Below are 17,043 nucleotides of genomic sequence, written 5' to 3'. Positions count from 1 at the left end.
TAAAAATTATGTTTAATTTAAATAGTTTCTCAAGTCCTTTCTGCAGTGTTTCTGGTCCTGGACTGATATCTGACCATTGCTACAAAGTACATACATTATGTGCTATTGATAATGTAGACCATAATGGCCCCAAATCTGTCTCTTATTGATATTTTTTGTTGTGTTTATCTGGCAGCTATAGTCCAATAAAACAATTCTATTCAGTGCTGCTCTGTTTAACAGAAAAATATACTATATACAGTTATAATGTAAAAACTATTACTGCTAAGAATCTTCTGTATAACCCCTTGATTTATTGCAGTTGGGTTTTAAATCGTATGTGCAGGGGCATTCCATAATTTTGAAACAGCGCCGTATTTTGGCTAGCAACATTTCCCTAAAATTGTCCCCCATAAGAAAATAGAACACAGGGTTTATCACACTGTTCAAGAAGGCAATCGGTCTTGTGATGACGTAGATGGAATTGATGGTGATCATTGCTTCTTCACTCAGCTGCAATCCCTCCATACGTGATGCAATCCTGACATTTCTCATGATGTGATATGGAGTAAATAATAAAAAAAACACCATCACAGCAACAGACACTAAAGTGAGAGGTTTGTCCAGAGAGAAGGATGTTGTAAGGGATTGACTCCTGGTTTTCAAAAAGCCAGCCATTTTCACGTAAAATATACACATGGTACACAAGGGGATGATAAAACCTGTGACAGTGAGGCATACACTGTATACAAGACTGTAAGACGCCATCCCAGAGCTTGCATAGCTGAGGCATTGGCTGTTGTTGCGCAATTCTATAAAAAACAGAATTGGTGCTATTTCTAACATGACCACAATCCAAACACCAACAGAAATGACAATAGCGGTTTTCTTCTTCTGCATAATATGATCTTTAAAAGGAAACTTAATAATCAAGTATCGATCAATACTAATGAAGGTTAGAAAAAGTATGCTAGTGTAGAGATTGGCATGCAGCAAGTATCTATTGCTATAGCACAGGAACACCTCATACATCCAGCTCCCGTGGGTGTAGCTTTGAATCAGTAGAGGAAGGGTGCATAGGAAAACAAAGTCTGATAAGCACAGGTTGAATAGGTACACACTTCCGCTGGTCCACTTCTTCATGCAGAAAATATAGCCAAACATCACTATACTATTGCCAAGAATCCCGAATATAAACTCCAGTGAATACACAGTGGATAAGTAGTATTTCTCAAGTAGGCAGTCACTTGATGAACAGTTGGTGCTTTGGTGACCCTAGAAGGAAGTGACAAACATATGTACAAGTACATTTCAGTTAAAAAAAAAAAGTTCACATTGAAAGTATGCACAAGAAGTTAAAGGTTAATTGTTGTTTAATTTTTTTGTTACCATAATTGAATAGTACTGGCTATAGCCAACAATCAGCGGCAGACCATATAAAACTTTGCATATCTTATCAGAAAAAATACTTCCTTCTCCTCTTATCATGCGCTCCCCCCCCCCCCCCCCCCCTTCAGTAAGTCACATTTCGGTGCTGAGTTCAGTCTTCTCTCATACAGGTTGCCTGCTCACTGAATTATCAGATTACCAAGAAGTCTATGGAAAGGGGAGGGGGAAGAGAAGTAGGAAGGGGTTGCTGCAGACAGAGGCAGAGTCTGCTGCTTGCTAGTGAGTGATTTATTTTATAATATAATAGAAATATCAGAAAACCCTGATATGTAGTGTCTAGAAACACAAAGAAAAAAACAGTTTTCCTACTGGTGACATGCCTATATAGAGCACATGACCACTGCAGCCAATCACTGTCTTTTTCAGTCTATAGCTGTGGGCAGTAATTAGCTGCAGCAGTGAGGTGCCGTATCTAAGCACTTCACTGTGTGCATCACAGTAGTCAGTGACATGTACAATGAGGTTCCTGGATTTGGCACTTCATGTAGACTGCTGAGGACAGTGATTGGCTGCAACGGTTGTGTGCTGTATCCAAGCATGTCTGCACTGCTGTACTAGACCATTGATGCAGACAATTGCGTTGGAGAATTGGTTAAATATTATATATATTTTTTTTTATTATTTATATATATATTTTTAAGACATTGCAGAGGTTGCCTGAGATTATTACATTATATAAAAAAACAGCTAGAGATAACTGAGGACAGTATTCAGCTATTATTAGCAATCCCAGAGAAAGTGATTGAAGTGGCAGGGCACATGCCTCACCAACGGCTCTATCAATTCTTGAGATCATGGGAGGTCCCAGTGGTTGGAATCCCACCTATCAGTTAGTTATCCCCAGTGGCGTGCCCAGGGGGAGCGCTCCGCCCCTGTGCTGGCTCTCAGGGGGTGCCAGAGCCTAGAAGCAATGAGCGCTTCCATCAATATAGCTGGAAGTGTTCATTGCAGGAGCACAGGGAGCTGCGGTCCTGTCTCTCAGCTCCCTGCGCTCCCTCACTCCCGCACTGAATGGTGAAGCAGGAAGACTTCTCCCCGCTCCACCATTCTGCCTGCAGACACAGATCGCGCTACCGGCCTGTGTGGGCGAAGCCTGCAGCCCGGAAATCTGCATAAGCCCCGCCCACACAGTGCTGCAGAGCAATCTGTGTCTGTAGGGGAGAGAGGACTGTGAGCTTCAGGAACAGGACAAGGTGAGTAGTTACTGTGTTTTTTTAAAATTAAAATACAAACTACAAATTGGCGTAGTATTAAAAAGCAGGAAGTGCTAAACCCCATATGCAGTGGCGCATCTATACTGGGGGGGGGGGGCAGATCCTCTACTAATGGCAATCCCCAGCAAAAATGCATACAATGGAGGATGCCTGCAGCGGACCACAAGTACCACAATGGACATCCTACACAGGATAGCAAATGTGTGGATGTGATAAACACTAAAAAAAATATAACAAAAACAAAGACAGGTGCACTCTGCGGTCTTACTAACCCTCGCACTGGTGTAAAATTGAGAATTATCCAACATATCCTGCTTGAAGGACATGTCTGAGCCCGAGCACCGCGCTAAGGTTTCTCAAGTAGCTCGGGAACCTAACGCTAAACCTACCTGGGCCGTATGGGCAATACCAGGAGCCAGTGGGCGAATTACAGGAGCGCAAGGTCCGATTCAAAGCAATCTCCCAGTAACCTCCAGCATATGATCATGCATACAATGGGAGGAGGCAGAGAGCTCTGAGCCCCACCCAAGACTGGCTGATATAGCCCGGGCCTCACATGTGCACCAGAATGCTGCCTGTGGATGGAAATAAAGGCACATTCAGACTAGGAGTTTCTACACCTCCAAAAAATTCTAAATAAAAAACTACAAATTCGCATGGTATTAAAAAGCATGAAGTGCTCAACCCCATATGCAGTGGTGCATCTATACCGGGGGGCAGATCCTGCACTTGTGGTCCGCTGCTAATGGCAATCCCCATCAAAAATGCATATAATGGAGGTTGCCTGTAGCGGACCACAAGTACCACAATGGACATCCTACACAGGATCACAAATGTGTGGATGTGATAAACAGTATAAATAATATAACAAAAACAAAGACAGGTGCACTCTGCGGTCTTACTAAGCCCTCAAACTGGTGTTAAAATTGAGAGATTAGCCAACATGTCCTACGTGAGGACATGTCTGAGCCCGAGCACCGCGCCAAGGTTTCTCAAGTAGCTCAGGACCTAACGCTAAACCTACCTGGGCCGTATGGGCAATACCAGGAGCCAGTGGGCGAATTACAGGAGCGCAAGGTCAGACTCAAAACAATCTCCCAGTAACCTCCAGCATGTGACCATGCATACAATGGGAGGAGGCAGAGAGCTCTGAGCCCCACCCAAGACTGGCTGATATAGCCCGGGCCTTACATGTGCACCAGAATGCTGCGGTGGATGGAAATAAAGGCACATTCAGACTAGGAGTTTCTACACCTCCAAAAAATTCTAAATACAAACTACAAATTGGCGTGGTATTAAAAAGCAGGAAGTGCTCAACCCCATATGCAGTGGTGCATCTATACCGGGGGGCAGATCCTGCACTTTTGGCCCGTTGCTAATGGCAATCCCCGGCAAAAATGCCTACAATGGAGGATGCCTGCAGCGGACCTCAAGTACCATGCATACAATGGGAGGAGGCCAAGAGCTCTCTGCCTCCTCCCATTGTATGCATGGTCACATGCTGGAGGTTACTGGGAGATTGCTTTGAGTCGGACCTTGCGCTCCTGTAATTCGCCCACTGGCTCCTGGTATTGCCCATACAGCCCAGGTAGGTTTAGCGTTAGGTCCTGAGCTACTTGAGAAACCTTGGCGCAGTGCTCGGGCTCAGACATGTCCTCCAAGCAGGATATGTTGGCTAATTCTCAATTTTACACCAGTACGAGGGTTAGTAAGACCGCAGAGTGCACCTGTCTTTGTTTTTGAAATATTGTATTTTTTTATTTAACAGAATGCATTTCTACCATGGTGGGGGCACAGAGGGTATTTCTACCATGGATGGGGCACAGAGGGCAAAATTACTACAAAGGGGGCACAGAGGGCATTACTACTACAAAGGGGGCAAAGAGGGCATTATTACTACAAAGGGGGCACAGAGGACATTACTAGTACAAAGGGGGCACAGAGGGCAATTCTACTAAAAAGGAGGCACAGAGGGCAATACTACTACAAATGGCATTACTAGTATTAGGGGGCACAATGGGCATTACTACTATGGAGAGGGCACAATGGGAATTACTACTATAAATGGGATACAATGGGCATTATACCTATGAAGTGGGCACAATGGACATTACTACTGTGAAGGAGGCACAGTGGGCATTATTACTATGAAGGGGGCACAATTGGCATTACGACTATTAAGGGGGCACAATGGCCATTATTACTATGAAGGTCCACAATGGGCATTACTACTATGAAGAGAGCACAGATGCCATTACTACTGTGAAGGAGGCACAGAAAGCATTACTCTTGTAAAGTGGGTGGGCATAACTGTTATGAGGTACTGAGTGGGCATTATAACTATGAAGGGGCACAGAGGGCATTATTACTGTTATGGGGGCACAGTGAGGGCATTACAACTGTAAAGGGGACACAGATAGGGCATTAATACTTTGAAATGGGCACAGAGAGGGCATAACTACTGTGAGGGAGGCACAAAGAGGGCATTACAACTGTGAAGGGGGCACAATGAAGGGATAAGTACTTTAAAGGGGCACTATGTGGGCATAACTACTGTGAAAGTTGTACAGTGAAGGCATAACTACATTGAAGGGGCACAATTTGGGCATACCATGAGAGGGCACATATCTGGACAAAACTACTATGAAGGTTGTACAATGAGGGCAATACTACTGTAAGGGGTACATTTTTACTTATACACTTTGCATAATCGCTTTATGGTCAGGACTCCAAAACACAGATTGTCTTCTTTTTTGACCATTCTGTGGGTGATTTATCTTTGTGATTTTGGTCATGATTGTAAGGCATTGAGGCTCTGAGGCAGCAAAACAGTACTAATCCGTGATGCTACCTCCAACATGCTTCACAGCTGGATAAAGTTTTGGTATTGGTGTGCAGTGTCCTTTTTTAACCATAGCATTGTGCATTTATGCTAAAAAGTTCCACTGCCGGTCTCATCTGTCCATTGAACAGAAGTATCATAGAACATTCATCTCAGGCAAATTTTAGATAAGCTGCAATGTTGCTACTACAGATGATTAAGTTCAAGGGTTGACTTATTTTTCATCCTGCATGTTTGCTTAATGTGCTCAATAAAAGTTATGAATGGCACAACTGTTTGTGTGTCATTTGTTTAGTTAGATTGTGTTTGTCTATAATCGTGGCTTAGCTTACAATCAGAGCAGAGTTTATTAGTAATCAATACAGAAATCCAAGTAATTCCAAAGGGTTCACTTATTTTTTCTTGCAATTTTAAGTAACATCTACTAGAGCTACTAGACTTTTGGGGCACACTAAGGCTCTAGTTGTCTGTTAGGGGGGCAGCGTTTTGTCAGCTTTAGGACGCAGTTGAGTAAGTTGTTCTTTAACTGGGGGGGGGTTGGTATACAAAACAGATCCCGCATAGCTGTCATGGCTTTGTTATGAACGGAAGCCATAATGGTAACTGAGCCTAAGACTTTTATTGCACTGCCTGGTTCACTGGACATTGTTGGTTATTTTTAGCAGGGTGATCACACAATGGTGATGCCCATTTCCTTTAAAAACACACTTCTTGTTCGTGGGAGTATTTGTATGACTCCAAACTGGATGACTTGAAATGTCATACTTCCACACACAATTTGAAAAAAAATTCATAAACTGTCTACAATGTTAGAAATGAGAGAGAGCTTATCGATATATACTGCAGAAAACTAGAACAATTTAGGATTTCTTTTGGTTTAGCAAATAAAGTCCTTTGTTAAAAGTTTGCTTCTGAATATTTGCTTAACTCTTCATTGAATAAAGACAATGACCTTAATGATGAGTCCTTCCTTTGCAAATAAACGGAACTACCAATGAAAATAAATGAAGTAATATAATTACTGTCAGGATATTATTTATTGGCCAGTAAAATCTGAATAAAGACACAATACAGTTATTTACATCTTGGCATTAGGTAGGTTACTAGATAAAAGGGCTTTTCATTGGTGTTCCTCATTCCAAAACCTTACCACACCTCTGGCTCTCAGCCAACTGGGGACATACAACCTTATAAACAACTTAATGAAAAAATTACCAGGGCTAGAAATGTGCTAACCATCTTTGAAGAATAGCCTCCCTCATCCAGAAATCTCTAAACCACCAGCTTAGTTTTCCTTTACCTTCAATTCCCCATAGAATATAGAATTAATTCAACATAAAACACAATTATTCACAGTAAAAGAAGAAATAATTATGGAAGCTGAAATAGTAAAACAGCTCATACCCACCTGCTAAAAGAAATTTGTCACCACATTTATGCTGCCCTACCTGATGATGGCATGAAGAAGTGACAGCCATCTTGTTTTTCAACAGATTGATATGTGTTGGAACTAAAGAGTTCTTTAAATTTGGCTGAATCAACCATCATACTTGATTCGAGTCTGAATAAATTCAACCTGACTTAAAAGAGCTCTGATTGCCTGGAATAGTCATATCACACAAAATTTGAATTCAGTAGAATCAAAACTTTTGAAAAATTCAGGCTGAATTTCCAAATTTTTGAATTGATTTGCTCACCTCTAATTGGGAAAACGCTGTCAATCAGAAGCTGGATAGGGAAGGGAGCATGCATATCATGAATACATCAGACTCCTGCCTTCCAGCCCTTGCATTGCACTGCAAGGGATATATTGTAAGTTTATTAAACTTCTGCATAGGCACAGATAACAGACATACTGATGAACTCACCATTACCATCAGATAGAGAAGCATAAATGGGGTGAGAGATTCATTGCCACATGTACGGTGCCACTATTTACAATGAAGCAGTGATTGATGCAGTTGGTCATTAGCAGCAGTGACGTCAATGCCTTCAGCACATTATCACTGTAGTCAGTGTTGGCTGCTTTGTAAACAGAGACCACCAGGAAGCATTAGCGCTTGAGCGGTGGGGTGGGGGGTATAATATGTATGTGCTGTTTTAACCCACATTATGTTATGCTAGAAAAGCCCCTTTAAAATGACAATTAAATCAGATTTCTACATCTAAACAGATTGCAACTTAACATGCTTCTTCTTTATTGCTAAACAACAGGAAGTCAATAATAAACCTGGCACAGTCAGTATAAGGGTGTCCTTTCACATGGCAGATTTTGTTGCAGACATTTTTTTTGAGATTGAACATTTTTTGCATTTATCTAACTGGGGTTGTTTTGGCAGCAAGCACATGGATTTCTGCAAGCCCCATTCAGGTAAATGAAACTCATTTTGAGTTGCAGAGATTTTTATCAGCAAAATCTGTTGTGTGTTGAAGGCATCCTAGGTTGTTTTACATGCACTATATGTTTTTTATTCCCAGTGTCACAATGTCACAGTGACCTTGCATGCAGAGCAATCTACCCAGTAAAAGCGGGACGGGGCTCGTCCATTCTCGCAATTAGAGAGGCTTTCCCTGTGGTTGGTTAACGGGAGTTGCCACCCGGAAATCCACTCATAAACCAGGTGCAATGCCTTGTAGGGCTAGCTTAGCTCAATCTAATGATAGCTTTCACTTAGAGATCCATTGCATAATTCTAGAGAAAATGTACTTTTAATCCATATGCAAATGAGCAATTTAACTTGTTAAAAAAAAAAAAATTTAAGTCTCCTACATGGCACCCATTATCTATTAAACAGAAAGTATTATGACAAAATTACTTATTGTTTACATCATGCTTTTATCATGTCAGTATCTATATAAAAAAAAAACAACATAAAATCCTGCAGTTTTCGCTCCAGCCAGTAAGCCTAATAAGGGCACCACTTCTTGGACTGTACACATCACTTTACTGCAGTTATCTGCTTATCATTACAGGCAAGATTACAATTCCACCATTCACAATAAGTGATATCATAGCTTATCTATTCCCTCCAAACCTCTGCACAGGACACAGAGCATGCCTAAAAAACTCTCCTATAGAAGCCAATGAAATCAGCTCCTGTCGATTGTGTCTATTGCCCATGATGGCTGCTGTAAAGCATATCTTTAAATGCTGTTAACAACAGCTCAGGCAAGATGGCTGCCTCCATAATCATGTTCAGGAAATATAATTTAAAAAAATCTGCAATTGAAATAAAAAATAGATTAGAAAAAAATGTGTCACTCTGTGGTTTTAACTGGCAGAAAAAAAATGGTGACATATTTCTTTTAAAGGAGTTTTCCAGTTTTCTATTACTAACCGATAAGTGAGGGTCTGACAACCTGCACCCGCACTAATCAGCTGTTTCCTGCAGCCTCCAGTAGTGGAACTAGTGCTTTGAATGTAACAGGAAACACAAGGCAGTTCGCAGTGTAGTAGCTGTGTCGGGGAACTGCAGCTTATCTACTACTGAAGTGAATAGGAGCTGAGCTGCAATAGCGCAGCACGGCCACCACACTTTGAACTGAGCTGTGCTTCTTGTTCCATTCAAAGTGTTAGTTCCAGGATGCAAGGAACAGCTGATCGGTGGGGGTGCAGGGTGTCAAACCCTCACTGACTGGATATTAATTACCTATTCTAACCTTTCAGGAGTCTGGAAAATTACTTTAAGGACCCATTCTGCACCAACACATGCCTCCAGTTTCATACTGGACCCTTCAATGTTTACGTTTATGAATTCTGTTAAACTTCACAAAAATAAATTGTGTCATGCTAAGGCTACTTTCACACCTGCGTTCAGGTGTCAGCTCGTGAGCTCCGTTTGAAGGAGCTCACGAGCGGTCCCGAACGCAGCCGTCCAGCCCTGATGCATTCTCAATGGAGGCGGATCCACTGAGAATGCATCCGCCTGCCAGCGCTCAGCCTCCGCTCCGCTCAGTGAGCGGACACCTGAACGCTGCTTGCAGCGTTCGGGTGTCCGCCTGGCCGTGCGGAGGCGAGCGGATCCGTCCAGACTTATAATGGAAGTCAATGGGGACGGATCCGTTTGAAGATGACACAGTATGGCTCAATTTTCAAACGGATCCGTCCCCCATTGACTTTCAATGTAAAGTCTGAACGGATCCGTTTGCATTATCATGAAAAAAAAAAAAAAAAAAAAATTTTTTTTTTTTTTTTTTTTTGTTCATGGTTATGCAAACGGATCCGTTCTGAACGGATGCAAGCGTTTGCATTATAGGAGCGGATCCGTCTGTGCAGACACCAGACGGATCCGCTCCTAACGCAAGTGTGAAAGTAGCCTTAGTCACATGTTACATGATGGAGACATTCTTAAAAGCATCTTGGGGAAAATAGAGAGTGTCTCAGAGTATGGTTGATGTATTGCTTTGCAATAAAGACCTGTGAGAACTCTGATAAACACGTTTCACATGTGACTTTGCTGCGTCCACAAGCCCTAAGCCTGTGAAAAATATGGCACACAACATATTTTTTTTCTTTCTTTTTGCTTTTAAGATACCTTTTGTTTGATAGATGTGTCCTAAAGTATACATTTATGTAGTGCATAAACTGAGAGAACTAATCAGGAGCATAACTAACCACAAAATCCCCCCTCTCCTCCGGAACCACAGGCACCGCTGTCCTGTACAACCCCTTCACTTCAGATGTGCTAAATCCTATTAATACTGTAGCTTAGTCCATATAAATGCTGTGTCTATGGGCAGGCAGTAAACGACAATTTATAATAGGCTCCATCTGATACAATACAATCCATACTAGTGACTAGAACTGTGTATTCCGGGTAATTTCATAATGTCTAATAAGTAACAAATTCCAATCACAGAGACACATATCGTGTAGACCCCATGACTAATAAATGAATTCTAATGACATATTTACCCCAGATGACTATGTCAAACAAATTTTCTATAACTCAGTCCTTTATATATTATATTTAGCTTATGGTTTCAAGAATGGATAGGGAAAAGAAAGAAAGAAAGAAAGAAAGAAAGAAAGGAAACCAAAGAAAGAAACTATGAGTTATCCAGTATCCCTACTAATGAACCTGCTTAGAAGGTACATCAGTAGCCTATTGATCTTATTGGACTTAAATGTCATATGTCAAGTCTACAAAACTTACTAAACTGTAGTTCACAAAGGTCACACATGAATATTCAGTGTCCACACTACAGAATTCTGCTGTCAGTAAATGAATTGACAGAAGGCTACAGACAGCTCACAGTTAACATGCTAAGTAAGAACATTTTGCTGCAGCTTTTGTATAAACCTCAACCTGTTGCATTAATAGTTAAACTACCGTATATGTGCAAGTACCAGTCAGTCTAAACTATATTACACTGCATAAAACCTGTGAACCGAATCCAGCATCACCTACCATTGTATCAGAGACTCCTGATGCTCGCAGTCCACTAGCAGCCTGTGACACTGTGTGCAGTTCTGAGACTCCTCAGTATATAGCGGAGAATAGCTGTAATAGGCTCATTTGCATATCTTGACTAATGCTAGTTAATAATTCAAACATAAGTAACGAGTATGTGTTGCCAAAGTCATAGGAACAGGAAAAATGGTGGTTTACGACACAAACAAGCGTTAAGTTTTGGGCATATTTATTTTAGGAAAGAAAAAACAGATATAAAAATGATCATTTTAAATTCATCAGCTTTCTCATCAAGATTGCTTCTTTGATAATTATTTTACAGTTATTTTTTATACTTACTAGATTCACTGACGCATTTTAGGATGTTATAATAAAAACAGCATTTATATGGTAAATGCAGCAGTCATTACATTACCACTGTCCACAATAAATGGGTAAAGAAACCTAACAGGAGTCATCAGTGTCTATTTATAACCTGTAACCATGATAAATAGTAGGGTAATGGCGTATATTTTACTAATAACCTCATAATGTGATCTGAATGCCGTATGCCACATATACTCATGTTTTGTCTTTGTACTAGTGCAGGTATTCATGGTGGGAATCCAATGTATCCCTCTGCATCAATTATAGACTTGCCGTATAGGACATGTCTTGGCCACTAAATGGACTTTCCCAAGCTACTTAAAGCAATTGTTCCGAAAAAGATATCTTACATTTTTGAAACCAGCACCTGGATCTGAATACCTTTGTCATTGGATATCATTTAGCATTTAGAAAATTCAAGTAGTTTTTCAATAAAATGCATCTGTTTACCGCCACCTGCTGTTTGTCCTTTCCATTATTTCTCTTGCCAAATCTCTGAGGTGGTTGCACATGCTCAGTTACATCCTTCAACTGCCACCAGCCATATTTACTGTTAGAAGCTGTGACAGCTACAGGGAGAGAGCTACAGCAGAAAGGACACACAGCGTGAGAAAGGACATATCCCCCGAGAAAGGACATGCCCCCTGAGCTGCCAACTTGAAAAAAAACTAGCAGAGCAATTCGAACAATAAAAGAGGTAGATCTGGATTTATGTGAGGTACAGGGTGGCTTCTAGCTTCAGAAAAGGATTGTCATGTACAGTCAGGTCCATAAATATTGGGACATGGACACAATTCTAACATTTTTGGCTGTATACACCACCACAATGGATTTTAAATGAAATGAACAAGATGTGCTTTATCTGCAGACTGTCAGCTTTAATTTGAGGGTATTTACATCCATATCAGGTGAACGGTGTAGGAATTACAACCGTTTGCATATGTGCCTCCCACTTGTTAAGGGACCAAACATAATGGGACAATTGGCTTCTCAGCTGTTCCATGGCCAGGTGTGTGTAATTCCCTCATTATTCCAATTACAATGAGCAGATTAAAGGTCCAGAGTTCATTTCAAGTGTGCTATTTGCATTTGGAATCTGTTGCTGTCAACTCTCAAGATGAGATCCAAAGAGTTGTCACTATCAGTGAGGCAAGCCATCATTAGGCTGAAAAAAACAGAACAAACCCATCGGAGAGATAGCAAAAACATTAGGAGCGGCCAAAACAACTGTTTGGAACATTCTTAAAAAGAAGGAACGCACCAGTGAGCTCAGCAACACCAAAATACCCAGAAGACCACGGAAAACAACTGTGGTGGATGAACGAAGAATTCTTTCCCTGGTAAAGAAAACACCCTTCACAACAGTTGGCCAGATCAAGAACACTCTCCAGGAGGTAGGTGTATGTGTGTCAACGTCAACAATCAAGAGAAGACTTCACCAGAGTTAATACAGAGGGTTCACCACAAGATGCAAACCATTGGTGAGCCTCAAAAACAGGAAGGTCAGATTAGAGTTTGCCAAACAACATCTAAAAAAGCCTTCACAGTTCTGGAACAACATCCTATGGACAGATGAGAACAAGATCAACTTGTACCAGAGTGATAGGAAGAGAAGAGTATGGAGAAGGAAAGGAACTGCTCATGATCCTAAGGATACCACCTCATCAGTGAAGCATGGTGGTGGTAGTGTCATGGTGTGGGCATGTATGGCTGCCAATGGAACTGGTTCTCTTGTATTTATTGATGATGTGACTGCTGACAAAAGCAGCAGGATAAATTCTGAAGTGTTTCGGGCAATATTATCTGCTCATATTCAGCCAAATGCTTCAGAACTCATTGGATGGCGCTTCACAGTGCAGATGGACAATGACCCAAAGCATACTGCAAAAGCAACCAAAGAGTTTTTTAAGGGAAAGAAGTGGAATTTTATGCAATGGCCAAGTCAATCACCTGACCTGAATCCGATTGAGCATGCATTTCACTTGTTGAAGACAAAACTGAAGGGAAAATGCCCCAAGAACAAGCAGGAACTGAAGACAGTCTGCAGTTAAAGCACATCTTGTTCGTTTCATTTCAAATCCATTGTGGTGGTGTATAGAGCCAAAAATGTTAGAATTGTGTTGATGTCTCAATATTTATGGACCCGACTGTATGTACTATACAATATATTATTTTAATTTTTACATTAATCATGGGATAAACCTTTTAAAAATGATAATTTAGTGGCCAGAATGTTGCCTATTTATAGTAGTGCATGTTCTAAAGATCCAGGGTATGCCACTCTTGGTCTAAAATCAAACAGTGCCAACATAACACTATCATGCCATGTGTAAATAATACCACCAGACAGAACACATTGGTTGATATTGATTAAAACTTGTGCAATGGAACTATAGAGACTGTGATCAGATTTCAGTGAATGGGCAACTTGTCTATTATTTTTTATTTTATTTTTTGTTTCTCTTCCTTACTGTACAAGTAATGCCACCATAAGATTTCCAAATATAATGTTACAGTATAAAAGCCCATTACAATGTCCACTGAATACCACCACATTGTCACTGTACCATACTTAAAATAACACTGCCATTACAAACTAAAATGGCTTGGCCGTCAATTACTTCTAAAGTTACATTCACTTACTATTGTGAGGAGAAAACATGTGTCCCATATTATTTTTATTTATTTATTCTTAACCAGTAGAGGAAAGGGAACTGCAAAATTAAGTTTGTGAAGATTTTCCATTGTCCCCTATGCCAGTGAAGATGCATGTGATACCTTCAGTGGTGCCTGGACCACTTGGATATGTCTACAAGTGGCAGACTTTTCTGCTGCAAACCCATGGGGTATCCTCAGCTACGTAAATCCACATGCGGCATTGCTGTGGATACACAGTGGATTTCACCTCTGCTACAGTACATTGAGAGGGGTGAAATCCGCTGTGAAAATCACAGTGAAAATACATTTCTGAAAAACGGCAGATTCTGGTGCATTTTAAATATCACGTTATTATACTGACTTACCAAGTGCAGGTTAGGGTGGGTTCACACTGCCTTTACCTGGCATTCAAACACTCTCCTTTGCACCTGGTAACCTCCATCACATGGTCTGATGTGGGTGTGGCTTACAGTCTTGCTTTGTTCACATTGCACTAGTTGTCCTGCTAGGCGGTTGTGTGGAAGCGTGGCTGTGAGCTGGATTTCATCACCTTCAGACCTTGTTCACACCATAGTTAGCGTAGTGGTAGGACCCTTGCCATGCTGAGAGACCGTGACGTGGTGCATGATGGGCTCCGATATGTTCCTGACAGGAATATATTGGCAAAAGTCTCAGCTTTTAATATCTGCTTGTATGACTAGCCAGTATAGTCAGTGGCATATCCGTTTGGTGCATTTTTTTCTGTGATTTATAGGGGTTCACACTAGCGTTAGGGATTCCGTTATGGCTTTCCGTTATAACAGGTGTAACGGATCCACTTCCGTTAATGGACGCTTCCTAGCTTGCGCCGAGGACCACAAGCACCGCACTGGACACCACAACCACCGCAAACTCCACAACCGCCGTAGCTTAACTGGAGCCGTGCCGTCTTCCTTCCACCCTGAATGAACCTCCAGCATTCAGGACCGTGTGGGAAAGATCTCTCCTCCAGGGAATATGCAGAGCATAGCAATCCCCAGCGTGATGCAGCAATTCCGTCCAATAACGAGACAAGGCTGTGTTTTGAAGGGTTACAAAAACATGAACTGACCTAACTGAACTCTTTATTGAGGGCTACCCGCCCGTATTTATGCAGGTCCCCACAATGCATCATGGTTTCCTCCTCTCTGCCCTGGAGACACCCGAAGAGCAATTCAATTATCTCCCAGGACAAAGGGAAATCACCAATACACATGTGAGCACAACAGGAGAGGAATCACCACCCAAATACACAAAATCCTCCCTTCTGTCTGGGATATAATTATGGATTAACATAACCATCACAGACAGTAAAAATACAGTTTTTAAACATACACTGTAACTTTAAAACCATACATTCCATCTCCATAAAAATTACATATTTAAACTCTGCATACATCAAACATAAACACTTCCAAAAATCACACAAATCCCTCCAGTGGATCAAAGTTTAGTGGAAGTCCTTTATGACCGACCGCAAGCACAATTTCCTGCCCAAAACAGTTCCATAGATTTGGGCTGTATGGAGAAAAACGACTAAGTCCCATCTTCAAACGGGACTTAGTCTCTGGAGCTGAAAGTTCAGTATGGAAGAGGGTAAGGGTCAGCGGTGTTTGTGTATTTGCGCATCCGATTCCAGCTCCACAGAATCCCCAGCATACACCGCTGACCGCGTTCGGTCCCACCAACAGTCCAGACATGCGGCACAGTTCTGTCACACTGTTCCTGAAGGGCAACATGTCCCGGGGCCATAGTCGTAGGGCAGGAGGCTAGCCATAAGTCCTCTACAATGCCCGGTGGCAAATGGCAGTTTGTCACAACAGGGTTATAACGGAACCTAACGGAATCCATAGGATGGAATGCAAAACAGAAGCCTTTAAGAGGCATTCCATTTTGCTCCGTCCTAATAGAAGTCTATGGGAAAACATAACGGATTCGTCTGGGTCCCGTTATGCAAGACGGAAAACAAAGTCCTGTGGACAGGACTTTGTTTTCCGTCTTGCATAACTGGACCCAGACGGATCCGTTATGTTTTCCCATAGACTTCTATTAGGCTAGGTCTACACGACGACATTTGTCGCGCGACATTTTGTTGCACCAATGTCGAGCGACAATTTTTAGAATGGCAGTCTATGGTGTCGCACTGCAACATGCAACATGCTGCGACTGCGACGCAACAGTCGCAGAAAATCCATTCGAGATGGATTTTTCTGCGACTGTTGGGTCTCAGTCGCAGCATGTCGCATGTTGCAGTGTGACACCATAGACTGCCATTATAAAAATTGTTGCGCGACATTGGTGCAACAAAATGTTGCGCGACAAATGTTGCGCCCTATCTGTCGCACGACTTATTGTCGCACGACAAATGTCGTCGTGTAGACCTAGCCTTAGGACGGAGCAAAACGGAATGCCTTTTAAAGGCGTCCGTTTTGCATTCCGTCATAATGCAAGTCTATGGGCAGCAAAATGGATCTGCCCTTCCGTATTATGGATTCCGTTATGTTCTGTTATAACCCTGTTATAACGGAAAGCCATAACGGAATCCCTAACGCTAGTGTGAGCCCACCCTTACTAAGATTCTTCAACCTTTTTTTTTGTGGTTCTAATCTTTTTGACATGTAGTTATGTGAATGCTGTCTTGCTGAACATTCTACTGAGCACAAATGATCAGTTACTATGACCTTAAGTTGTTATGGACGACAAAGGGAAAATATCACTGAACATCAAAGAATATCCTGCTACAGGGTAAGAATCCTGTGGGAGGAGGGGTATGGTTGAGTGGAAGAAAGAAGGGTTAGTGCTTAGAGGAAATGACAATGCATGAGGAAACATACAGAAGTAGTAGAGCTGAGATAGTCATTTAGCTGTTTTTTTCCCCCTCTGTGATACCATAGCTTCATAGTTTTAATGACAGGAGTATGGGAAAAATGTATGCATGTCAGTTAGCTGTTTTGAAGTTTAATGGCTACTGTCAATGCAACATTGAGAGGTTATATAGATACAGAAATGCTATATATTTGTGCAAGCATGATATGGAGATATTATTTTAGCTTTTCTTTTTGGAGAGCTTAATTATCTTCAGTAGTGTTGAATGAATCAAATC

General features: G+C 41.6%; 1 protein-coding gene across 2 annotated transcripts; it reads right to left on the bottom strand.

The window, feature by feature from the left end:
* Positions 1-231: 231 nt before the first annotated feature.
* SUCNR1 (succinate receptor 1) lies at positions 232-10,941 on the bottom strand. Of its 2 annotated transcripts, none has more exons than XM_040428110.1 (2): positions 10,896-10,941; positions 232-1,254 (listed from the first exon to the last, which is right to left on the bottom strand). In XM_040428110.1, the coding sequence occupies exons 1-2, from the start codon at positions 10,896-10,898 to the stop codon at positions 265-267; spliced, it is 993 nt and encodes a 330-aa protein (XP_040284044.1). In that variant the 5' UTR covers positions 10,899-10,941; the 3' UTR covers positions 232-264. The 2 variants fall into 2 exon arrangements, with proteins under 2 accessions (XP_040284044.1, XP_040284043.1); XM_040428109.1 differs by lacking the exon at positions 10,896-10,941 and adding an exon at positions 7,353-7,423.
* Positions 10,942-17,043: the final 6,102 nt, after the last annotated feature.

The sequence above is a fragment of the Bufo bufo genome, chromosome 4 (genome assembly GCF_905171765.1).
Source record: "Bufo bufo chromosome 4, aBufBuf1.1, whole genome shotgun sequence".
Lineage (NCBI taxonomy): Eukaryota > Metazoa > Chordata > Amphibia > Anura > Bufonidae > Bufo > Bufo bufo.
Note: the sequence above shows the minus strand (reverse complement) of the source record. Positions and strands in the feature narration are given on the sequence as shown.

What these genes read in the sequence shown, in the direction of transcription:
- SUCNR1 (XM_040428109.1), bottom strand. Translation starts at nt 7,376, where the DNA reads ATGCTTCTCTATCTGATGGTAATG. An exon ending in TTCTCTATCTGATGGTAATG is followed by an intron (nt 1,255 to 7,352) that starts GTGAGTTCATCA and finishes ACTTCCTTCTAG; the next exon opens with GGTCACCAAAGCACCAACTG.